Raw genomic sequence first — 26,011 nt, forward strand, 5'->3', positions numbered from 1 at the left:
AACTATATATAAATAATCCAATAAAACCTACAAACTCTTCTGTTGACAAGTTGTTGTGGCTCCTCCAGCAAATGGCCGCAGCAGGCTAAACATGAGGACACTGATGACGACAACAATAAACACATGAGATGGACTTCTGCACTATTTGCTCCTTTAATTCCACATGTTACTGTCCACTATACAAATCTGCACATCAAACTATGAAACAAATGCACAGACTGCACAAACACAATGACTGCAACTCACAAAGAATTACACCAATTACTACACCAAACTACAACATCGGCCTATGGCATCAAGTAGTGCATAAAACATACATTAAGTTACAGCCAAAAATGCATCAAGATGACTCAAGCTGGGGTCAAAAGGTTTCCCCTCATGCTCACCCTACCTTTCTGCTCATCAGGTGCGGTGAACAGGTGAGTGCAACCACATTTATCACCTAACACGCCCACGAGTCACGCCCCACCCTCGTGCACCAATACAAGGTGTGCATTTAAACCAACCCTCTTAATCCAAAACAGAATCATTCATCTGGTTTGATGTAATGTCCTTAAAACACGTCAAAATGAGGCTCTGTAGTCTGTGTGGCCTTCACATGCCTGTATGACCTCACTACAACACCTGGGCATGCTCCTGATGAAGTGGCAGATGTTCTCCTGATGGATCTCCTCCCAGACTCCAGGACTAAAGCATCTGCCAACTCCTGGACAGTCTGTGGTGCAGTTGGTGGATGGAGTGAGACATGATGTCCCAGATGTCCTCAAATGGATTCAGGTCTGGGAAATGGGCGGGCCAGTCCACAGCATCAATGTATTCGTCTTGCAGGAACTGTTGACACACTCCAGCGTTGTCTTGCATTAGGAGGAACCCGGGGCCACCCGCACCAGCATATAGTCTCACAAGGGGTCTGAGGATCTAATTTCAGCACCTATTGGCAGTCAGGCTACCTCTGCCGAGCACATGGAGGGCTGTGCGGTCCCCCAAAGAAATGCCACCCCACACCATTAGTGACCCACTGCCCAACCATTATGCTGGAGGATGTTTCAGGCAGAAGGTTCTCCAATATGTCTCCAGACTCTGTCACAAGTACTTAGTGTGAACTTGCTTTCATCTGTGAGGAGCACAGGGCGCCAGTGGCAAAGTTGCCAATCTTGGTGTTCTCTGGCAAATGCCAAACATCCTGCACGATGTCAGGCTGTAAGCACAACCCCCACCTGTGGACGTCGAGCCCTCATACCACCCTCATGGAGTCAGTATCTGACCATTTGAACAGACGTGCATATTTGTGGCCTGCTCGAGGTCATTTTGCACAGCTCTGGCCTTTCTTTCCTACCCCACACTACCTTTCCTTATCTTTTGTTTTCTACTCTTTTACTTAGTCTTTGATCACGGTTGTCTTTCAAGATAATTAATGTCATTTGTTCTGGGGCGAGTCACTGGCTCGGGTGCATTCTGGGACTGTCAGTTCACCAGTGTGCTGGCATGCTTCTTAACAAACACACCACTACAGCAAACATCTCAGTTGTACTTGTTGATTTCTTCAACAAAACACCGAACAAAACATTTCCTTGTGAGTGTGCTGCCTGGTGCTTTTACATTTTGTGATAATTTGAGCAGCCCATGAATTAAATTATGTTATTGTATCTGAACATGTACACTAGTCATTAAATTAGATGGGAAAGAATGATTCAGGGTAAACAACTGCACCAAGGGAATTACATTTTCCTTCTCAACATGTAAAATCTCTGTTGATAAGCAATTTCTAAAACAGACATTATAAAAATCACATTAAACAGATGTGATTAACTTTTTATTTTACCAAACATAACATCAATGATGACACAATCAGTCTTCATCAGAAGTGTTCAAATCACTCTCAGCGGCATCGTGTGGAATGTCCTCCTCCTCCTCCAAGTCCATTTCCAGGAGTGGTTGGTGGCTGAGGATTTTCTCGTACACGTCCTTTACTTTGAGCATTTCAGCTTTCAGTTCACTTTGTTGTTTTTAAACCAGGCTATGGAGTCCTTTCTGTGCATCCTCCAACATGCCAACAAGGGAGGCTGTAAAGAGAACAAAACTATTAAATATAAGTAAAACAAACAAACAAACAAAAAAAAACCTCACCTCATAAACACAAGGAATTAGGATCATGTAATTAAACTTTTTTTAAGGGAGAAGGCAGTGTTAGCTAGCAACCCAAATATAGGTTAAAGATCCAGTAAGACTTTAGCATCTGCTATTATTTTCAATCAATTCATCACCAAATGTATAAATAAATAAAAGATGTGCTTACAGTCTGAGTAGATTGTCCCCAACACCACAGATCGCATTCGCAACACTGTCCAGTGATGCTGCATCTCCCTGCAAAGGATCATCTCCTCCTCTCTCAGGCGCCTCACAGCCATCACCTTCTCAAAGACCTTTCTCTTTGTCCGGAGGTCAGCAGCAGCTACAGTTTAACAACATCAGATGGGAAAACATAGTAGCATATTATGATTCAAGAACAAAACACTCAACTGCTGCTCAGATACTGGGAGTTTGTTTAAAAAGGATATTTAGAAATCAAGAGCTTACGTTCACTTGTGCTCTGCCAGGGCCAAACGTCGGTCTGCATGAGGGCATCACTGGATACGATTTGCTTTGTTGGTTCAGCGAGCTTGTTGTAGTCGTCAACAGCAGCCGCCAAGTGTTTCTTCTCATCTAAGATGACCTTGCGAATTCTGTGTCGCCTCTTGTTGCTATCTGTAAATAATCATAAAAAAGGAACACCTACACATAATGCATATATTTACATTTTAATCTACACTCATCAATTTGTTTTTTAGAACAAATCACATCCAGCTTAAACAAACCTGGATCTGATTTTATTCTGTTTACAAAGTAGCTGTACAAGCTGTACAAACTGAGCATCAAACGGTCCATTTCAAAGAAACTGTGACACCATTTTGTCTGTAAAGACTTTGTGTTCGCACTCTGATGATGACGACAAGCTCCTCTATTCGTGCCTGCAACGCTCCAAGGCTGCCATCAGTTTGATCAGTTTCTAAGTGAGAGGGATATTAATCAGAATACAGGATGAGTAACAGTCACCAAACTACAGTGGACTTTGTAATCACTGACTTGATGATATTCATTATAAGACATCTGGAGCCTTCATGTGCTGCATTATCATGAGATAACAAGTATGTTGGTGTTCAGGTTTATAAAACCAACTAGTACGACATCACTTCAACTCAGGTCCAATCCAATTTGATCAAACGCAACAACTCTGCCATCAATTGTGCTTTTACAAGGCTTATTTTTCATTGTTTGTTGACACTGTCAGAAAGATCTTAATTCTAAGTTCTTTAATGAGGCCATGGTGAGTCCTGTTGTTATACACGAGTGCATTATATATAATGCACTCGTGTGAAGGTGAGTCTCAATATATTGAGACTCACCTTCAGCCCATTTCTGCACATCGGCCACCCATTGCTGCAGTGTGTCGTCATCCACACCCAGCTCATTTCTGCTCGCATTCAGGCTCTCCACTTGTTCTCTAAGGATCCTTATGATCTAAGAATACATTAATAAATGTCATTCATATTGACATTTTTAGAGTACTGGTGTTTTCCCCCCATTACCACACACATTAAAATGGGTGTTGAAAAAATGACCTTTAGATATCTCTGGCTCAAAGTGCGGCCCAGTTGTTCCACTTTCCTTTTGTTCCAGCCCAAAGCCAGGAGGGTCAGCATGTGTGTTCGCCCTGCATTTCAGTTAGTATACAAATAAGAATGAATGAGCAGGAGACTGAGTGGAATCTCACACACAGACACATACCTGCTTTAGACATGTACTTCGTTGTGATGGCCGCCCTAGACAGAAAACTGTTTACTTGTTCCACCTCTTCTCCAACTGTAGAACCGGCCCCATCCTGCAACCCACCTCCCCATTTGATCTATAGAAAGGAGGTCACAATACATGACTGCTGAATTCATTCAACCTTATAACAAAATGTCTCAAACGAATCCAAAACTACAAGCTGCAGTATACCTCACATATCCAAGTGTGAGCCTTTGCATGCATGACGGAGAGAAAAGGATGCATTGATAAGAGGTTCCTCAGCTCAGGGCACTGCTGAGCCACGTTGTTTAAATAGGGGAAATATTTACAGGCCACATCAGAGCAAAGGAACATAATATGTCCTGGGACATTAGCTGTCTACTTCCTCTGGAGAAAAAGGGGGTAAGCAAAGATCTCCCCTCGAAACATGTTCAATGCAGTTAAGAGGACTCCGTGGCGACAAACAGCTATTTCCATGCCCTCTTCATCCAACTTCCCAGTGGACTTTTTGGTCGACTCCTTTGCTGCAGTCCAAGATGAAGATCCACACAACCCTTTCCCTGGGACCTACACACTCAAAGATTTTAACATAAAAGACATGGCATGATTAAGCCCTATCAGGGACAAACTTTTTAAAACAAATGCATAACAATTAGCTGAATTAGCCTTAAGTCACACAAGACCTCATATCTCCCCAGGACAGCACTGATAACACAAAATAAAAATCATGTTGTTTTTTTTAAATACACATGGTGACAAAATTAAGTACACATTAAGATAAAGTAAAGTAAATAGTGTTACGACAACACCAAGAGAAAAATAAAATAAATATCCACCCATCCAAATATTGTATCCACACACACGTATGTGTATATGGTTATGGCGTTAACGGCATTTTAACAAGATTAACGCTGACAGCACTGATATATATGTGTATCTTACATCATTTGTGTGTCTCTGGATGTATTTCACAAACTCAGCAACTTCCTCATCTTTTTCAATGAAGACACCTTCGAAGTTCCCCTGCTCTGAAGTGCTGAACGAACACAGTGACAGTTGTTTGAAAAGAAACATCAAAATACAACTTTTGTACAAATCCATATTTGATTTATGTACACAATGCATAACGTACCTTGCATTTGATTGAAAGCGATAAAGCTTGCGGTTTCCATCAACTGACACGGCGAGCATGTCTAGAGTGCAGGCAGGGCAGCTAAAGCATGGCTCCTTGCACATCCTGTCCACATCCTGTATTTTTAAAAAATGCAATGTGTGGATTTCTTTTACAGACAACATCTGCCATATTGTGGACCGCTCAGAGACTCCCCCTCCAGCACTGCTAATCCAGACCCCACCGACTCCGCCCCCCTCTCCAGGATGCTCACAGGACTCTGCAGGATCACACCCGTCTGAGGAAACGGAAATCAACATTAAACTTGCAACCTTCCACCTGCTGTCGATGCTGACGTGGAGCGTTTTTTAAAAGGAGATGACACATATACGCTTCATAAACCTGCAAGGATACATTTCCCCAGAAATAGAGTTTTGGTTAACGGGATCGACAAACAGTTTCAAGCTGATTTGGTTGACATGCGTGAATATTCTGCGGATAATGATAATGTTAGGTACTTATTGACATGCATAGATGTGTTTTCTAAGTATGCATGTGTTAGGTGCCTCGAAACCAAGACAGGACAGGCTGTTGCTGAGGCTTTTGGTGATATTCTGAGAGGGGGCTGTGTGCCTGAAAAACTCCAAACAGATTTAGGGAAGGAATTTTATAATAAACATTTATAAAACGAATGGAGCAGTATAACATCACACATTTTTCAACCTTTAGTGAAATGAAATCATGTGTGGTAGAGCGTTTTAACCGCACCTTAAAGGGAAAATGTGGAAATACTTAACATCAGTTAACTCGCGAAGATATGTTAATGTGATCCAAGATCTTGTAGAGTCCTATAACATGTCTTATCACAGCTCTATCAAAATGACCCCCACCGAGGTGTGCAAAGATAATGAGAAAGCAGTCTTTAACACCCTGTACAAAATGAAACCCCAAAAACCGGTGACTTTTAAATTTAATGTGGGCGATACGGTGAGAATATCGAAACTACGAGGCATATTCTGAAAGGGTTACCATCAGACCTACACAGACGAGTACTTTACCATAAAGGAGCGTTTAGGAAGAGACCCTCCCGTATACAAACTAGAAGATTTCACAGGAGCTGCAGTGAAAGGTGTATTTTACGAACCTGAGATACAGCAGGTGACTACTGACAAAACCAAAAGTTTTAAAATAGAGAAAATACTTGGCAGAAAAAAAGAGGACCAAAAAAAGTTAGCGCTGGTCAAATGGCTCGGTTGGCCTTCTCATTTGAATTCATGGATCCCTGAAAAAGACATCATTGAAGTGTGATTAACAGAGACGCCGCAGCTCTGCATACTTTCATTCTGCACTAGACAAAGACTGAGGAAGGAAGGAAGGAATGGATAAAACGAACAACAACAACGCAGGCTTTTATGTGAGCCTCTTCTCGAATGCTTCAGCACATGTTTATCCAGGCAATAAGAAATCTAATTTTAGAACAAAGCTAACAAAACCTATTGTTTTAAATGAACCGTATGAGGTTGGTGTTATAGAATTTCAATACCCAAGACTATGGTTGTCTTTTCCGTAATCAGATTCGCGAGTGGAAATTTATGATCCAGTCAAAGATGGAGCATTGTCCATAACCGTGATTGAGCTGTCTGTGGGGCATTATGCATCTGTAGCGCAGATAATAAAAGAATTACATTTTAAATGTCAGCAACATCAAGCCACTACCGACATTAAAACACAATACAGTGAAGTTAGTAACTATGTTAGTGTTATGGGCCCTAGGGGCACAGTTCTCACATTTAGAGGGAGACTGGCAGAAATCTTAGGATTCAAATCAGAAGACCCGTTTGTACTTCATTATAAAAACACATACGCACCACATCCTGCAGACATATACGGCGGAAAATATCACATTTTTATTAATGCAGATATCGTTGATTACCAGCTTGTGGGTGACGCCCATGCGCGGCTATTAAGAGCAATAAATATAACAGACGATGACCGTCGGGTAGCCATTCTTCAATTTGACAGCCCACACTACACACCAGTCTCGAAATCCTTAATCGATGACATAGAAATTGATTTGAAAGACGACGAAAATCAACACATACCCTTTTTATACGGGAAGGTGTTTGTCAAACTCCACTTCCGACCCATAACACACAATTTTTAAAAAATAAGGATGTCTGTCTACAACACAGATGAAGCAAAATATGTAAGATATTATTTAAACCAGGCTGGTGGCGAATTGAATGGTTATATTGGGACTAGCACGCAATATGGCGCAGGTCTGGGAGGTTTGTTCCGCAGCCTGTTTAGAATTGCTGTACCGTAGTTTAAAAAAGGAGTCAGCATAGTCAAACCCCACCTAACAACAACAGCATCAGGCATAGTGTCCGATGTGATATCCAACATAACCAAGCCAACATCTACTAAGCAGGATGGCAACGGCTTGTATGTGTATACACCCAAACCTTCTAAGACCTCTCCCACTGCACGCATGCGTGATACAGCGCCACCTAAAAAGCGTAAAATTTATTCTGTACAGACACAGCCTCGCACATGAATGATACATGTATAGAAGGGGAGAACCAGGGTCTGGTGACCAGAGGTACTTATACAGCGAATAGCAGTATTGTTGAATTGATTGCTCCACTACACGCAGACCTGTTTTTTCAAGAAAAATTATTACTTAATGGAATCGATCTGTCGCTGAAATTTGTGGGCTCTAAAGACGAATTTGCTCTCATGACTGGAGCTAACACCGCGTATAAAGTTAAAATTGTCGCTGCCAGCTTATTTGTGAAAAAAATCAGTGTCTCACCAAGTGTCAGGCTGGCACACGGCAAGGCGCTGCATCATGCAACTGCAAAACATGCTGTAGACAGAGTTTCTTTAAAGACCTTCTCCATACCTGCTGGGGCAAGAATATCAACTAATGACAATTTATTTATGGGCAGGTTGCCTAAATTTGTCATCATCGCCTTCGTGGATAACGAAGCTTATCCTGGTTCTTTTACACGTAATCCATTTAATTTTAAAACTGTGATATAGAATTCATGTGTTTATACGCCGATGGACAGTCGTATCAGGCCAAACAATTCCAGCCAAATTTTCAGAGAAAACACTATAGCAGAGAATTTTATCAGCTGATACAAACCACTGGAAGACATTTAAAGGATAGACCATTGGCCATAACACGTGAGGACTTTGGTAATGGCTACACATTATTCTGTTTCAATCTGGAAGCTGATGAAGGATATTCAGGCAATGTATCGTTAGTTAAACCTGGGAAGGTGAGGCTGGAAACCCATTTCAGAAATCCGCTACCCCGAACAATGAACCTGGTGTGTTACTCTGTATTTGATTCAGTCATCGAAATATCTAATATGAGACAAGTGCTGCTGGACTACTACTAAAGATTCAAAATGAATACAATAGAACTAACCAGCATTGTTAAACGGATTAGTAACAGGGCTCATCTTCTAGGCGTCTTAGCATGTGACCAGCTGCCAACAAAGACCATCAGATATCCATGCATGGGCATTGTGAATACAGATCCATCAGACTTACCTGGGAAGCACTGGTTGGCGTTCTATATCACAAAAGACAAGCAAGGGTACTTTTTTGACAGCTTCGGTAACTCACCTGACAAGTTTTCACCCAAGATAAAACTTTTTCTTTAAAAAAACACCGCTCGGATATTGTATTCTGGGAGACAGGTTCAGAATGACTTTTCAGTAACCTGCGGACAACACTGTGTGTTTTTTCTATATCATGTCCAAAAAGGAGCGTCTTATTCAAGACTAATTAATATGTACAGTGATAACCTTGTTTGTAACGATGCAATGGTTTGTCATTTTGGTAACAAAATAAGACCTGTTTCTGTATGTTTTGAAAATAACTTTGATTGTGTGCAGTGCGGATACTGATTCAAGTAACAAATAATAAAAGATAACAGAAGAGAATATCGTTTCACCTGATATTTATTTTCACCTAATTGTTAAAAACATTATTTAGTAATAATACAATCTTTAAACATCAGCATAGAGTTCAAAAAGTAGTAAAAAGGGTAAAACTGTCATCTGTTTAACAAAACAATATAGACATAAATAAGAAAAAAAAACCACATAAGTAGTAGTATATAAAAAGGGAAAAAAATGCGAGGGGAAATTATCTTTTTTTCAAGAATAAGAAAAACAAACATAATTTTAAAATTCATTAAAAATCGATCCACCCGCTTCTACTTTGCCTTGATTTTGTATGTGTGGTAAATAAGCTTTGATCACTCAGTGGCCGCTTCTTGTGCAAACCATTTGTTTCAACACTCGGGTCGCCAGTGTCGCCTTTTTATTGGCTAATAGTCCTCCTCACCTCAGCATTAGGAAAAGCAGACAGAGGAACATTTAAGCGGGCGAGTGTTTTTAAAAATGTCGACCACCCTGTAGGCCATGAAACATCTGTTGCTCTACGTGTTGCTGTTGCACTTTTGATCAAATCATAGAGATGCGAACCTCTGATTCTCTGGTTGTCAATAATAATCTCACCTCTATCATTCCAAGAAACTCCCGACGCACGAGTGAGCGCTGTTAAAATAAGCTCTGCATTTTTTCTGCTCCTTTTTGCCATATAGGACAAAATCTCATCCGCAAACATGTCTTTTTGTCTGTCGCCACCAACATTACTTTGGCGGTCAGATGCATTCTGACTGGTTTCAGAAGGCAAAGATAGTGTTAGCACATTTTTTTCACTCATGCCTTGTTTCACAAGTGAACGGTATCTCTGAAGAATGGCACAATACTTTTTAGCCTCTCATACACATCCAAATCTGGCAGCTGCAGCACTTCAACCATAGCTTTGTCTAGCTCGTTTTGCGCTACATGTCTTACGGAGCCTGTATGTTGTTGCTGCTGATGGTTTAACATGTCCAACTGATGCTGCGGGACCAAAAACATTTTCTGTGTGTGCTCCATTTTCACCTATTTGCTATAAGACTGGTGACGAAGGGTATGGCAGCCCCTAATAATGGTAGCAAAAATCCTCCAGATTGGTTGATGGATCTTCTCTTTTTCAAAACTTTTTGTCTGCAACCAGTCTGATTACTTTTCTTTTCTTTTTTAGTTGGCTGTACTGTTGATCAGTCAGCGGGATAACACCTTTCAAAACATTGAGCGATATCTCACACAGAGCATTAATAAAATCCATGCTTGCATTACAAATAATATTCCTCCGTACGCCGGGTGGGGATTTATACAACAACTCCAACAGTGCAATGTTTCTCTGCATCCGTGAATACGACACCCTTTTTACCGCTTTAGCCGTTTTTTGGGGATATAAACAACTTGACGATCCAACAACAAATTGGTTGTTAGTCTTAAATAGTCAGATAGTCAGGCGTCTTAGATTTATAATCGATTAGAAGATACCCATATGGGGTGGATGTGGCATCATTAAAAGCTTCTAAGAAGTATTTTGTATTACCTGGAAACATCTGTCTACCTAAAACTGAAATTTGATATTTATCTCTAGGGTTGTTAAAAAGAATTAAATAATTAGTGTTCACGAAATTGCTGCATAAACAAATTCTGAACTAAACACATGCAGCTCAAGTTCCTATGATGAACGTATTGTGTGAACACATTTTGAACTTCTATGCTGTTAGACGCAGTATTCATCACATCGTCAATAATGAGCAAGTTGTTCTTATCCGGAGGTAAAAGGACATCGTCACTCAGAGACTCCGGTATACCATTCACAAAGGTGATTTTTCTTATCTGAAGAAGTTGATTGTATAAAGGTTGCCAGCAGGAGTAGATGTAAACAATATTGTCAGTTTTGGTTGAAATAATAGTGGATGCTTTTTCAATGATGCTTTTGACAAAGAAAGTCTTTCCACAATTACTCGGCCCGCTAATAACTAAACTAAAAGGGTGCTGGAGCCTCCCATCAAAGGCTTGATCCTGATCAGTATCCATAAGGGAGTGTTGTATAGTCAGGCAACACCCTTCTCTTGTTATAGACCACCTGAACTTTTTTTACAACTGTTTCATTCCTAAGATGAAACCTCTTCTTATTGCGTTTGATGGTGTCAGACTCTGCAACTAAATGCGCATCCCTGTTGGCCACAAATGCCTTGACTGAGCCTTTCAACGATTCGTGGGTAACAACTTTAGAATTAACATCATTGAGTGTTACACCTTTACACTTAACCTGAGTCTTGCCCTGTTTTGTGTAATAAGCATAGCATTTTGGACCTCCAGAGACAAACTCACTAATGTGATCATCCTCTCCAGACCCGCCATCGTTGAGCTCATCAGTCAGCTCACCGAGGTATGGTCCTAAAGGGGGTACCCACTCCCCGGGATGAGAGGTGAAGATAACTGAATCTGTGTCACAGTAAAGAATGCGTTCCTGCAGCTTGTCTAACAAGTCATACAGAGTGAGCCTCGCATAGGCCGTAGTCATAGCACCGACAAAGACATTCACATCCTTCACCCGCGACCCTCTACCATCAGCGTGACACCACTGAACCATTGCAACATCATTAGACATGAAACAAAACTGGCGTACGTCATAATGGTCACTGAACATCAGCTGTGTGAATCTGGCAGGGTCTGTAATCAGCTCGCAAGATGGCATATTTGTTCGCATGCAGAATCCCCCCCAGAGATAGTTCAGAAGCAGTTTATTACAACTTCTGATTGCTTTGTTTACACAAATCTTAGCAGGGTCAAGTCTGATGCCTTCTCTCTCATAATAGTCTGGAACAAACTTCTGCTGCTCCTCAGCTGTTTTGACATTTTTCAGGTATCCAGATGCCTGCTGCTTGAATTTCAAAAATGTTTTGACATACGGCTTAAACAGTGTGTCAGTCTTATTAGGGAAGTGCCAAACTTCAGTGATGCAGACAATCTGATACCCTTTTTCAATAGCCTTTTCAAGCTCAAAGGAAACCCAAGTACCTGACAGTTGCCTCTCACTCTCAGCATGCACACAATCATTGTGCTGGCGCTGCTCTTCAGCACACGTTCTGCAGAGAGGAAACATCAGCTTATTGTGGCACTTGTAGGGCAGAACAGGATGAAATAGACCCCACAGTGCACTTAACAAACCCCAAATAATTTTCAACTCTGTCAAAATTATTGTATATGATCTGAGGGTGACCTATTGGATCATTTTTCGTGCACTGAACAGTGGGGTAAAGACTTGTAAAATCACAGTATCTGATCTTTTCATCTCCACCAGCATCAACCTTGCGGTACAGTTTCATCGCATTAGTCCTCCCCCCAAACAACGCGTCTCTAGGGTCCAGAGGCTCATGCTTTTTGTATTTGCGCATAAAGTCCTTGACTGACTGATCAGTCCACTTCAATGATGACCAGTCGCACCCCCACATGACCACGACATTAAGACCATAATGCATTCTTAGAGCATTCACCTTCTCACAACTTGCATGATACAACTCACCATATGACAGCTTGGCGGCAGGGTTAACATCACTCTCCGGGTAGCAGCGGAGACACCCGTGATAGAAACACCCAAAGAATTCATATCCAGTTCTGCTGGAAGCATCAAATCCATCCACAAAATAAGGTCCTACTTTTTGTTCGCCGCCTCTGAGAGCATGCTTGATAACAATGTTTTGTTTCGTATTGAAGCCATTCAAGAGACACGTCTGAAAATGTCTCATTCTGATCAACATACGCACCGTGATGAGTCAGTGCCAGGGTGTCTTTTGGAAGAAACAAGGTTTTGAAAATCCCCGTGCAGTATGATGCCAGGGTGGCGTGTGAAAATGGATCAATCTGCGTGCACTCCATCAAGGTCTCGTGGTATATTTGACAAGCCATTCTCAACACTTCGACATCATTAATGCAGGACTTACGCATTTCAGCCTGTAAATCAAATGGTTTCTCGCAGGCAGGCTTGTACCACGCCATAAATTTCTCCTTTTCAAATTCAGACATTTTTTCATAGCCGTAAAAAGACGGGGCAGGATAAGGACCTACATAGAATTCGTCAGCCCTTGTGTGAATGAGTCTATCCATCTCTGATCATAGGATTTGTCATACATTAGAACGACACGACTCCCTCTCATTGTTACACCCGGAGCAATACCCTGTTTAACGAGGTATTCCAAGAGAATATAGCTGTTGAAACCCGAAGAATTATGGGCTATAAACGTATAGCCACGGTATTTAGGCCTTCTGTAGTGCCCAACGAATGCAGACACACAATTTAATGTGTTGAAACAGAATTTTTTCCCATGCATATCCATTGTGCACACAAAAACGGCCTCATGCTTTCCGTCATGATACAAGGTCCCAAAATCATATATTATGTATTTTTCATGAGGTTGTTTCATTTCAGCAGGCTGAAGAAAACACTCGTGATTCATGCCAGTGTCTACCAGCCGTTCTCCACAGAGTGTAAATGCACTTGGGGCACATTTGTGTTCTGACTTGTCTGACTTCCTGTATACCATACCACATGTTTCACAGTATTTCATACGATCACACGGTATTAGATTATGTAGCGGTTCTACTAGTTTGTGCTGATGGTAGCAATGCTGCGACTTACAGACACGTTTACAGTCTGCACATTTCACCGTCTGTGACGGGTAGTTTTGACACAGTGTAAAGCATACATTGCATCTGAATTTACATGTGTGGCACAGTGGAGACTGATATGTACTATAACAATAATTACAAAAGTAGCTAACTCCAAAAAACCCTGTTGTGCTTTCAATGACATAATAATGACCATCGTGTAAATACATATATATGGTTGGAGGGTGCGGTGTGTCGTGTGTTTTGAAACACTGTAGCTGTTTTCGTCCTGCAGTATGATGGAATATAATGATTCTAACATTTAGCTGTTTTTCAAAACTGCTGACATTGGTAAAAGAAACCTGCTGCCTGGCATCGAGCCCTGCATCAATGTGTAGCTGCTTTGCACAGAGTAGTTTCTCATCCTCAGACACCTCAGCATTGAGAGCATGCGCCAAGCACAGACAAAAACACAGGTTGTTATTACTATTTTGAGGATTATACAGATGTCTCCCTTTTTTTAGCAAGATGTCGTCATAAATCACTTTCCCTAATCTCAAACGAACACCGCCGCTCCTGTTATGAGCAACTGTGGTGATAAATTCAAGTTCGTCTGATGATATAGACTCGTCATTACTTTGAAGCACTTGCATGATTTCCTCAAGGAATAAATCTGTATTATAATCATCATCTGATTGTAACACACACTGCACATCACTGGCTAGGGATGGTCCTCGTAACACAACCTTCAACATGCTCCCTGATGGGGCATCTTCTAAGGCTTGGTCAATTAAATTAGCTAAACTCTCTCGCACCCTGCAGGGAACCTGTTGCAGATTATCTAGACCGATCTCTCTAAAATCAAGACGCTGACGCAGTTCTCTGGAATTAAAATGAGGCATGTCCCTACTCCTAACCCCACCGCTACCATCACCACTGCTGCCGCCAATCTGCACAGTGTCACTTTCATTCGTATTATCTAATACATCAACAGCTGCATCAAAATCATCGCTAGGAGAAGGCGGACGCTCATGAGAGTCAAAATGGTCAGCAGAGGACACAACATCAAGACTACCAATTGCATCAGAATGTGCAGTAGGTGACGATAGAAGGTCGTCATTAACACTGTCAATTGCTTGATACCAAAGTACAGATTGTGAAAGAAGCTCATCAATGTCAAAATGCTCTGCAGAAGGTGTGGCATCAATATCACCAATTTCATCAAACCATTCTGTAGAGGATGGTGTGTGATTGCATTCACCGCGGTCATCACCCACATTGTTAGCATTGCCAACATGAGAATTAACAGCACCGTTATTTTTTTATAATAATATTAAATAATTAAAACAAAAATACGCGGCACTAGATTGATTGACAATGGTCTACAGCAATCAGAACGCACAACACAATGTGCTGTTAAAGAAAAAATAAAATCAGTGAAACAGCAAGTCCACGAAAGCTGAACCATGTTACAGCGAGGGACCACTGCACAATAATTTCCAGTAGCTGCTGATATATGAAATGGTGAGTTTTGAGGTTGTCTTCAAACAAGTGCATTGTACTAGAAAATGGTGTTTGAAGGATTAAAAATGTAAAAAGTAATGACTATTTTATATTTAGGAAAAAAACTTTATGCAGAAAAAGTAGCAAAGAAACAAAAACATAACACATGGGCACTTTTGGCCACGAACAAGCTGAAGGGATGGTGATTTTTTCAATGAACCCAGATTGTTAAAAAAACCCACTTAGAATCAAATTTATTTATCAGCAGCATCAATAGTAACAAAAATACAATTTAGTTTTCGCTGTCAAAGTCGATTTAACTGAAGTGATGTGTTTCCGGTTACTGTGGAGGTCGCTCCCCTGTGGCTGCAGCCAGATGCTCTTGTCTACTAGATGAACTTGTGACACACATCTGCAGTAGAGGCTGAGTGGCTGCTCTCACACCTGGAGCATCCAAATCGACCCACAAACACGTTGAAAGATGCAATGCCATCAATGTGGATTATCAAGACTGAGAGACTATAATATAAATATAAAGTATAAAGTAAAATATATAAATAGGAAAAAAGAAAACTGAAGTGTTTCTGGGGAGACAATAGTAATTAGTAATAAACAGAGCGAGTGTGACTAAGTGGAGCTTGTGAGAGTGAGTGGATTGAAGAAAGTGAGGGACTCAGATGTGTCAGTTGGTTTGTCTTTGTTTTTGAGTGTGAAGGAGAGTTAGATTGGGTTGGTTTTAAAGCTAAGTTAAGAATATTCTGAATTTCAATTCAATTTTATTTATATAGCACCAAATCACAACAACAGTGGCCTCAAGGCGCTTTATATTGTACAGTTTAATTTCCAAAACTTATGATCTTCAGTTTACAGCTGGACTATCACATAGCAGCTGGAGCAGTCTCAAATGGAGGCCAGTCCACCGCTGCCACCTGTGGCCAAGTGCCATAGCCTACTACTAGATGAACTTGTGACACACATCTGCAGTAGAGGCTGAGTGGCTGCTCTTACACCTGGAGCATCCAAATCGACCCACAAACACGTTGAAAGATGCAATAACATCAATGTGGATTGTCCAGACTGTCGCTACCTGATCCGTACCGGAAACCCGATTAACAATAATTATTATAATTATATAAAAATATAATTCCCGAACACTGATTGAAAAATTGTATCGTGCAATAAAGTCATTGTAAGTAAGTAGTTGTCCCTCTTTATTAACCAGCTGAGCCACCAATAGTAAAAAAATTTAAGTGTAAATGTAACAGCATTGTTTATTCTTGTAACTTCAGAGTAAAAAGCTTATTGTTGATATTAACATTAATGTATTATCCTGTAATCAATAATATTTTTATACATTTTACACATTAACCCTCTGATCTCTATCCTGGCCATTTGGGGCCACTTCACTTCTTCTTCTTATTGTTTGACTGCTACACTGCAGTGGACCAAAAGAATGACGCAGGTTTGATCTTAAGGATCTAATAGTTGTGTGTGTTTGTGCATGACATTGCAACGCAAACGTGTTTTTGCAAGATAGACTGGAATAAATTATGACGCATCAAATATTACACAGGCTGCAGTGAATTTTTGTTGATACAGGTTATTGAGCTTTGAGTTTCCCAGTCAAACTTAGCTTTGACACACATGCTAACACTTTTACTCTTGTACATTTCATAACAAGACACCATAGCCAAAATATTAACTCTCAAAAAAAATTCAAAGCTGCAGCTGCAGCACACACAGCAACAAACACTGTTAGTAAATGTGTCCTGGAGTTTCTGCAGGTGCAAAAAGTGCTGCTGCTGTAAGTAAGACTAACAGCTTCCAGATCACTTATATTTTTGGAAAGATGGCAAGAAGGGCATCACTGCTCATCTCTACAATCTCCCAGATCTTGGAATACAAGCCCCTGTCCCATGAAAACCACTTCACAGTAGTAGGAGTCCACTAAAACCTACAAATGAAGAGTGATCCTGGAAGAAATAGGGCGCACACTAGTGACCTCAACAATTGCAAGACAGCCTTGTCCCCGATGCTTATATGAAAAAAAATACGAAGATTTATGAAACCATTAGGACTTTATTACTGTTTTATCTGAAAAGCTACTGGTAATATATAACCTAACTGGGATTTAAAGTGTAAAAAACAGAATTTAGATAAAATTTTGGTTTTGATGAAAAGGACTGGAGCTAATTTAAAGTGTCGGTTTAAAGTCGGTAAAAGTAGATAAATGTTTTAATAAGTATACATTTTACAGCATTTTGTGAACATACACAAAAGTGTTCATTTTTGGCAACGGACAAGCTGAGAGAGAGTTTTATATTTTTTGCTGTCCTTGAACAAAAATAATAGTGCACAATAATCAATGTTGATGTTAATCAATTAGATGCCCCAGACTCTACGATTAATAATACAGCGGTCCCTCGTTTATCGCTGGTGTTACGTTCTAAAAATAACCCGCGGTAGGTGAAATCTGCGAAGTAGCCAACTTTATTTTTTACAGTTATTGTAGCTGTTTTAAGACTGCAAAACCCCTCACTACATGCTTTATACACTTTCCTCAGACTGACACGAACATTTTCACACTTTTTTCTTTTGTTTAAACACTCTTAAAGTTCAAACCTTCGTAGAAACATAAGTCCATTATAAAATGAAACCGTGCAAAACGTTTTGTCGGCATTGTTGTGTTTGTCGGGAAGAAAACGTACAAACATACAGTGCAGCACTTCAGGGTTACACTGCTAGCGATCGAAGATTTATATAAATTCGACAAACTAATCTCATTATGTACTGTACAGCAGCGGTCTCCAACCTTTTTTGCACCACGGTCCAGTTTAATGTCAGAAAATATTTTCACGGACCGGCCTTTAAGGTGTCGCGGATAAATACAACAAAATAAAATGATACAGACAAAGACAAAAACTGTGGTATTTTGTAAATATAATAATAAACGCAAATTCACTGTGTGATTGTGTAACTTTATTAGCAGGGTCCTCCTGAAATGCACCAACAACATTGAGAGTAACATCCTCCTCTCTGCTTCTTGATGCTCTCTGGTCGCTATGGTAACGCGTAAATAGTTCTTTCAAAATAAGACACACGACTACAACACGGGAAAAAAGACCCAGGGAACCCAACTTTACGATTAAAAACCCTGAAAACCATACACTTCACACCCGAGCCTCAACTTTCGTGGCCCGGTACCAAACGGGCCCGGGTGTTGGGGACCGCTGCCATGCAGAAGACACGGCACTGGATTGTTTGACAATGGTCTACAGCAATCAGAACGCACAAAACAATTTGCTGTTACAAATTTGCTCTACAGAGCATTTAATAATAAGAAGGATTATTAATAAATGTCTTTCTCTCCTGCTTTTGGTGGAGTGAAACAATAACTCCTATCTCCAGAGGTACACAGATCCACTGGCACCTGGTCCTAACTTCACCCATGTCTGCACCCTCAGACATCCCACTGTGGAGGCATCCTCGCCTGGACCAGTGGCTGCCCTTGTGAGACAGACTTTATGGTCACAAACAGCCCTAATCTGAGAATGAAGACTCCTTTACATAGAAAGCAGTATGTGGTGTGATGACCGCTGCATTAGCTCAAAATATGTGATGCACTGGCTGCTGCACTCTACCTGTACTGAATCAGTTTTTGTAGCCAGTCCCAGTCTTTACATTTAATATGCACCCACTCCCTGACAGCATGAATGTCACAGTGTGTTGAACCTTGACTGTGGCGGATGTCAATGCTCCCTGGACATCGTGCTTAATAAAGGAGATTAAATGTGTTTTGCTCTTTTGAAGTTTTTTAAAAATATATATATATTTTAATACTTTCTTTTTATTGTTTTTCTTTAAACATTATACAGGGGGATAGGGGGTAACAACAAAATAGAACAAAAAAAAAAAGATAAATACAACAGGTAGGGTAAAAAAACCAAACAAAACATCTTGGATCACCTTGTTTCTACAATTTGATCATTTGTCATTATCAATGTGTTGGTCTTTATCCTGTTGGGTTTATGTACTCTGTCCATTTCTCCCACTTTTTATGGTATTAATCTTCCTGAGTCCTTATTCTGTAAGTCAGTTGTTCCATAATTTGTATTTCATCTGTAATTTTGATCCATTCGTCCTGTGATGGTGGGTCTATCTTGTACCATTTTCTTGTGATTGCCTTTTTACAGGCAGCAAGCATAATTTTCAATATGTATCTATCTTCTTTCATCACATTTCCCGTAATGACACCAAAGTATAATAATGTACAAGACTTAGACACAGCATAACCCAGAATTTTACCTAGAACTAAATGAACATCTTCCTAAAATTTTGTAATCTTGGGACAGAACCAGAAAAACATGGGAATGATTCACATTTACATCTCCACAGCTCCTCCAACACGGTTGTGGTAATGAAGTATGTTCGTTCCTAATTTTGGGTGTTATAAAAAATCAAATTACATTTTTCCGGCAATGCAGTCTCCAGGCACGTGATGATGTTGTTGACAACAACAGAAAGGTGACACATGTGAAGGAGGTTCAGTCATATCCTGATCATCCAGACAGATTTGATGTTTATCAGCTGCTGTGTAAAGACGATCTGAAAGGTCGCTGTTACTGGTAGGTCGAGTGGACGAGAAGGGCTTGGATATCAGTGAATTACAGAGGAATCAAAAGGAAAGGAAGGAGTGATGAGTGTGTGTTTGGTAGAAATGATCAGTCCTGGAGTCTTTTCTGCTCTGATCATTATTCCTCTGTGTGGCACAATAAGAGAGAAACATCCATCTCCTCCTCCTCCTCCTCCTCTGTCTCTAACAGAGTAGCAGTGTATGTGGACTGTCCTGCTGGCACTCTGTCCTTCTACAGAGTCTCCTCTGACACTCTGATCCACCTCCACACCTTCCACACCACATTCACTGAACCTCTTTATCCTGGATTTGGGTTCTGAGATCCATTGAATGATTTCATAAAGGGTTTCAGTATAAATAAACTATTATTTCGCTCTGAGTCAGTGACTCTGTGTAGTTAGTCTTACCTGTTAGAGAAACAGGTCAGTCTGTACATGTCTGTGTCGTTCACTCAGAAACACATGATGAGATTCATGGATTCAGTCAGTTGATGTTTTAAACTAAATGATTCACAAATTATTATTCAACACAAGTTTGGTTAGCAGCAGGGCTCATCCTGATTTTTGTTTTTGTGCATTATAATGATGAAATCACTTTGTCATGTCTGTGGTGGCCTTTGGAGAATTAAACCATCCTTTAGAAACTAGATATAAATGTCATATTTTCCAACATTGATATTTTTCTGTGTTTCAGACGACAATGAAAAGATAAAGAACAGTCTGTATAAATTCTGACCATAATTTTCTTCAAGATGAGGCTTCCAGTAGCAAATAAACATGTGCGTCATGCAAAGGTTTATTTGCATGACGCACAAACAGACACAATTGAAAGGTAAAAATGTGTTGTGCATGAAACAAATTCAAACGTGGTGCAGATGTGTGTCACAAGTTGATCTGGCTGTAGGTTGTGGCACTTGGCCAGAGGTGGCGCTGGTTGATTCGAGTCCATGTTAGTGCACACAAAGTAAACTGCACGCTTTAGTTGTGAAGCAAAAACACTGAAATCGGAGAAATAAAACGTAGGAGGGGAACGATAACGACGACAAGAGTCTCCCGATCGTTTACTCTCGCTGTCCTGTGAACAGCATCGGCGTGGTGTTAATTGTTTGCCGTTTTCGCGATCGCGTCGCGCATGAGAATATCACCAGGTAAACTCACGACATTTTTAAACATTTTGTTGTTCAACAGCATCAAGACTGACGGAGTGTGTTTGAGATAACCTCACAAGTGTCACAGATGAAACATTTGAAACAATTTTTTTTTGCTGGTTTGTCGGTAGCAGCTCCTGAAAGGCAAGTCTGCCACACCTCTGTTCAAGCAAATCCAGTTAATCTAAGCGCCAGATAATCTGGAACACCGGTCCGAGTGTCAGGTGAACTGAACTTCAGGTAAGAAGTTATGACCTGCAGTCTATCTGGGTCAGATATAAACCAAGTTTAGGTGGAGTTTATTTTCATTGTGCTGACTTTTTACTGTCAGTCAGTTAAAATAACTCGTACTTCGTACTAGCTAGCATGATGAGTTTCTATAGAGATTGACAGACCACGTGACTTTCGCGCATTGCATGTTGGGTACGAGTGGCAACAAAATCAAAACACTGCATCAAACACTAGTATTTCCAGCACCCGTAATCATTAATTCTGAGGTTTTAATCCCTACTTGCATTTTATTTGCCCCAAAAACAGTTATGTACAAAACAACGGAGAACTCGGCAGGTCTGTACGAAGACAGACTTGACGAAAAGGCAAAAAAAGGACGAGGAAAAAATCAAAGGAGTGAAAGGGTCAGACCCATATGAGCATACAGAGTGGAGTAAGAACGTTAGCGTGCTGCCCAACTTTCACCACACTCATATTTATTATTATATGATCCTGAGTGAAGTGTGAGTGCATACACTCACAAAATGTTTAGTAACTTCAGATCCCTGCAACAAGCCCTGGTCCAGTTTGCTTTGGTGATTTGGACTATTCCTTTTCACAGCTGTTGTTACATTTTTTTCTTTATCTCCTGTAAAGGCCAACACAATCTATTTGTTGTTTCAGGTTGTAGTATTACACAACATTTTCAGACCTACTAGAAAAAAAAGAGTGTTTTGTAATTCATTCAATTTTTCTTTATTTATAACTGGCATTATTGTTTCATTCTATTATAGAATCTTAATAGAAAGAGGCAAAATTGTATTCCATCGTGCTTTATTAGCTGCTTTGGTGAAAAACAAATCAACAATGAAAAAAAAAACAACATAGTGGAAAAAAGTTATTCCTCACTTGCTTGCTTCAATACAACCCTTGGGCACATATATGCGGGACGTTTCGTGGCTGTTTTGATATCGGTCTCTCTCTTAACCAATCAAATCTCACTGTGGTAGAAGCTTTACACTCGGTATGACCCAGGTTGATAGAGGGTGCACAGTCTGGATCGCATTCCAGCATTTTGTAGGCTGGTTTTTCTATAAAACACATCAAAAAATTGGCAAACATTAGCCCGCAAAGCCACAGTGAACAAAGCAGCATAGCGCAATGAATTCAATTCAAATCAATATAAGACTTATTTGTAACCTACATCAACAATTATGTTATGATAAATTATGTAATAACTACAACAGAAGACTTACCTTTGTGCAAATGCTTGGAGCAGACTAACATGTGAGCTGGAGTGTTCTGGGACGTTATATTTGGTCTTCGAATGGCTGCAATCCAGGCCATCCGTTGGCTCTTTGTTATTTCGGAAACGTGGCTTAAACAATTTCTCTTCCATGATGTAATCCGATAACAACCGATCTCTTTACCCGTCGGCTTCCCGTGACTGTCATGCAACCGGCTATTGCAGTTAATAATACAACAGCTTCTTCCTATTTTTTGTTTCTTTTTATCGCTGTGTGACTGTTTTCATGTGAAAGCCTGCATGTGCTAGTACCGCTTGCCTCTCATTCCCAGAATCCTTTGCGGTTTTACCCCTGAATGACGTAACATTTTCAAACTTTGATGTTACTGATGTTGAACTTTATTTAATTCATAAAGTTAGTTAGTAGAGTTTCCAACCACCCCGTAAAAAGACGGAATCGTCCCGCATTGAGAGAAAATATTACACGTTTTGTGTTGAGGTGAAAAGGAACAGTTTGTCTAGCATGACGGAGTTTTCATCAGCATTGTTGTAGCGAACTTTATTTTATTCATAAGTTAGTAGAGTTGTCAACCGTCCTGTAAAAAGACGGAATCGTCCCGCATTCAGAGAAAATTCGTTTCGTATTGAGCTGAAAAGGAACACAGTTTGTCCCGGACTTCAGCTAGAATGGAAAAAGACACAAAGCTGGATTTATTCTGTCGTTACGCTGCACAGCTGTTTCTTCTTCTCTCATTCTCTCCCTCTCCTGTTTCTACTTCAATCATGAAACTGATCAGTGATCAGCTGATCGGCTCAACTCTTTTGTTTGTTTATCACCCACTTTGCGCCAGAAAGAGGAAACCAGCGGATGTCGCGCTAAGCTTGATCAGCTGTTGTTATAATTTATTTAATCTTAATTTCTAGTATCAGCTGATGTTTGCTGGAGCCACAGTTGTAAAAGCTGCTGGTCATGATGTCGGTTTGGATATGTGGTGAGAGGGAAACATGAAGATGAAACCAGGAGATGTCCTTACTGAATCATCAGAGCTGAACAGGTGATGGAGAAACAGGTTTACCTTTTAGGTGACATGAATGAGTTGAAGGGAAGTTATGAACTGTTTCTGAGAGACAAATAACACCAGGATCCTTTTCTAAGTAGCTGACAGCTGGTAACTGTGCAGAGGAGGGTCTAGCAAAGTTATGCCAGGGGGGCAGGTAGGGCATTAACAGGGAAAGGGGGGCACAAAGAAATACTTTCTTATTCTCATTTAAAATGTCTCGCTTTTATTAAATAATTATCTGAAGCTTACAACCAAAGTTTTTATCTGATGTAAAATGTATAGAAATCAGACATATAACATCGAAGATGCTGGAATCCACAGCTGTGTGTGTTCATGGAGCTGCATTTTCACCTGCTGGACATCACTACCTGACAAGTTTAACCATCTTCACAACATTGCAGAGGCCTTAATGACAGTAGTTGGCTCTACATATCTGTGTGAGCAGATTTTCTCTCACATAAGTGTCCTCAGGTAGCCGTCTGAATGCTGGACACTCGGAGACCTGTGTCTCTGAGTGGGAGACCAAAGATCACATTAACATGTGTGTCCCTGTATTAACAAACATGCCATATTGGCCCAGTTTATGTTTCTTATCATTGCTGTGAGGAGACCATAAATAGCATGTGCATTTTCTGCTGTAAAGTTCATTTGCTGTTATGGAGTTCTTGTTATGGATTTTTTTTTGTTTCAAAATAGCTGATAACTATTCGCTGATAGCTGCCAATATCTGCGAACAAATATAATCCTATAAAGTGGTTCTATATAGTGTGTAACTGTTAATATAGAGCAGGGGTGGGCAATTCCAGGGCCCGCGGGCCGGTGTTCTGCAGGTTTTAGATCTCACCTTGGGTCACCACACCTGAATCACATGATTAGTTCGTTACCAGGCCTATGGAGAACTTCAGGACATGTTGAGGAGCTAATTTAGCCATTTAAATCAGCTGTGTTGCTTCAAGGACACATCTAAAACCTGCAGGGACACCGGCCCTCAGGGCCTGGAATTGCCCACCCCTGATATAGAGTGTTATTAAATGTGTTGCTAATGCAATCATATGGCACACTGACTTCTGAGGAAATATTAAATGGCACTCGCCATCAGAAAGGTTGCCGACCCCTGCTCTATAAAAACAGTTGTCTGCGGAAGCAGCGGAAGGTGGGCTCCACTTACTGCACCCTGAAACCCTGGAGCAACCACCAAAGTTCCGCCCTCACTGCTTTCTAACACAAAATGAATCCCTGTTACATGGGTTTTCTATCCTTTTAAAGAAACTGAAAATAAATACATATAGTAATGAAAAATGTCCCGTTACATGAGTGTTTTACACAAAATAATATTAATGTGGTCATTCCCTCACAGGGGTGCCACATCCTCACAGTTCAATATGTCCTCATTGCACAGATCAATGACATAAGAGCTGTAATGTTGTTCCTGTCTCACTAAAACTTCTGACATTTCTGGGTAATTCCTACTCCAGGGTGACCAGTTTGAATCCCTCTATTACTGCTGGGAACATGCTGCTAAAGTGCCCTTGAGCAAGGCCACATCCAGGTTATGAAGCCAACCCTGGGCTCTGCTTGCTGGCAGTGAAAGAGTAGATGAAACAGCTCAGTGGATCCTAACTCAAAGCTAACAGCGCCCTGTCATCGATAAGTGAAATAAAGCTGACTCACCCACAGCTGCACACAAACACCTCCAACACCTACAGGTCAGTAGATCCACTGCTGTCTCTAATGGTGCACAAACTTTGCTTGTTCAGCGTTTGCTGCTGCTGACTTTGAAAACGCCTTCACGCCAAACAATGGAATCAAATATATCGACTCACCTTAGACTAAAGAGAAGCTCGGCACTGCTCACAAAACTCAAACACAAAAGGCTTTTTAAAGACAACAATCACTTTGACAGATACACAAAAATGACTGAGTACAGAGGAGCTGCTGGTTTGAAGCCACAGAAAATGTTCAAATGTTTAAACACACTGGAGCGTTGCAGCCATGATGCATTTGTTCTGCTAAGGTCACACACATTAGCTGCCTTACATTTTAGTAAGTAGTCATCCTTTTCCCAGGACTGTTGGTCAAACGTTCTCTCCACATGTTTAAGGTCAAGGTCACTTTATCGTCTCCCTGAAGGAGGAAAGCAGATATTACTAAACATCACAATATAAACATATGAAATGGGTGCACATGAGGAAAGAAGCCGTCTGCACTGTTAAAGTGATGCAAACATGCACATCTTCACACATAAAGCACCAACACCTCTCAGTTTACACGTTTAGCAGCAGCTGGTAAAACCCACAGTGATCTTGGAGCCTCCCTGAAGGACTCGTTCATCAATAACTGTCAGGAGGACGATTGTGCTTAAACCTTCTGCACACATCCTGTAGTTACACACTCGGGAAGAAAGATGGCGTCCTCGCTCTCCAACATGATCTGTGTCTCATCCAGGACGCTCAAACACAGATTAGTTTCCAAATATTAGACGCACTGGTTCTTCATGCTTTTCTACCTGAACACTCAAAGTCATTCATACAACATGCCTCATTCACCTGTTGGTGCATCTGTTTCTGTGTTTGGGTGTTTCCATCAGTGCCTGATGTTTGTGATTTTTGATCTATTCTGAGTTCTCTCTTTGTAACAAAAATATTGTTTGGCTTCTTTTGCAAACAAGGCAAAAGAATTTTAATGGATTCATTTACTGATCTTACTTTTCTAATGCAAAGCCGTCCTTTCAA

At 40.6% G+C, this 26,011-nt stretch overlaps 2 protein-coding genes and 1 long non-coding RNA gene across 3 annotated transcripts in view; 1 reads left to right on the top strand and 2 right to left on the bottom strand.

Moving 5' to 3' along the window:
• The window catches only part of LOC146490550 (NACHT, LRR and PYD domains-containing protein 12-like), a 107,820-nt gene that overhangs the window by 42,064 nt on the left and 39,745 nt on the right, over positions 1–26,011 (top strand). The window lies entirely within an intron of this gene.
• LOC146490551 (uncharacterized) lies at positions 1,944–3,952 on the bottom strand. Its single transcript, XM_085152965.1, has 7 exons — positions 3,826–3,952; positions 3,660–3,751; positions 3,444–3,558; positions 2,945–3,046; positions 2,578–2,745; positions 2,297–2,452; positions 1,944–2,063 (listed from the first exon to the last, which is right to left on the bottom strand). The coding sequence occupies exons 1-7, from the start codon at positions 3,836–3,838 to the stop codon at positions 2,008–2,010; spliced, it is 702 nt and encodes a 233-aa protein (XP_085009091.1). The 5' UTR covers positions 3,839–3,952; the 3' UTR covers positions 1,944–2,007.
• On the bottom strand, positions 4,220–5,149 carry LOC146490552 (uncharacterized). The gene is made up of 3 exons (XR_014872693.1): positions 4,961–5,149; positions 4,771–4,864; positions 4,220–4,395 (listed from the first exon to the last, which is right to left on the bottom strand). It is a non-coding gene; the product is annotated as an uncharacterized LOC146490552 (long non-coding RNA).

This window comes from Neolamprologus multifasciatus, unplaced genomic scaffold (assembly GCF_963576455.1).
Source record: "Neolamprologus multifasciatus unplaced genomic scaffold, fNeoMul1.2 chr03_unloc_3, whole genome shotgun sequence".
Classification (NCBI taxonomy): Eukaryota; Metazoa; Chordata; class Actinopteri; order Cichliformes; family Cichlidae; genus Neolamprologus; species Neolamprologus multifasciatus.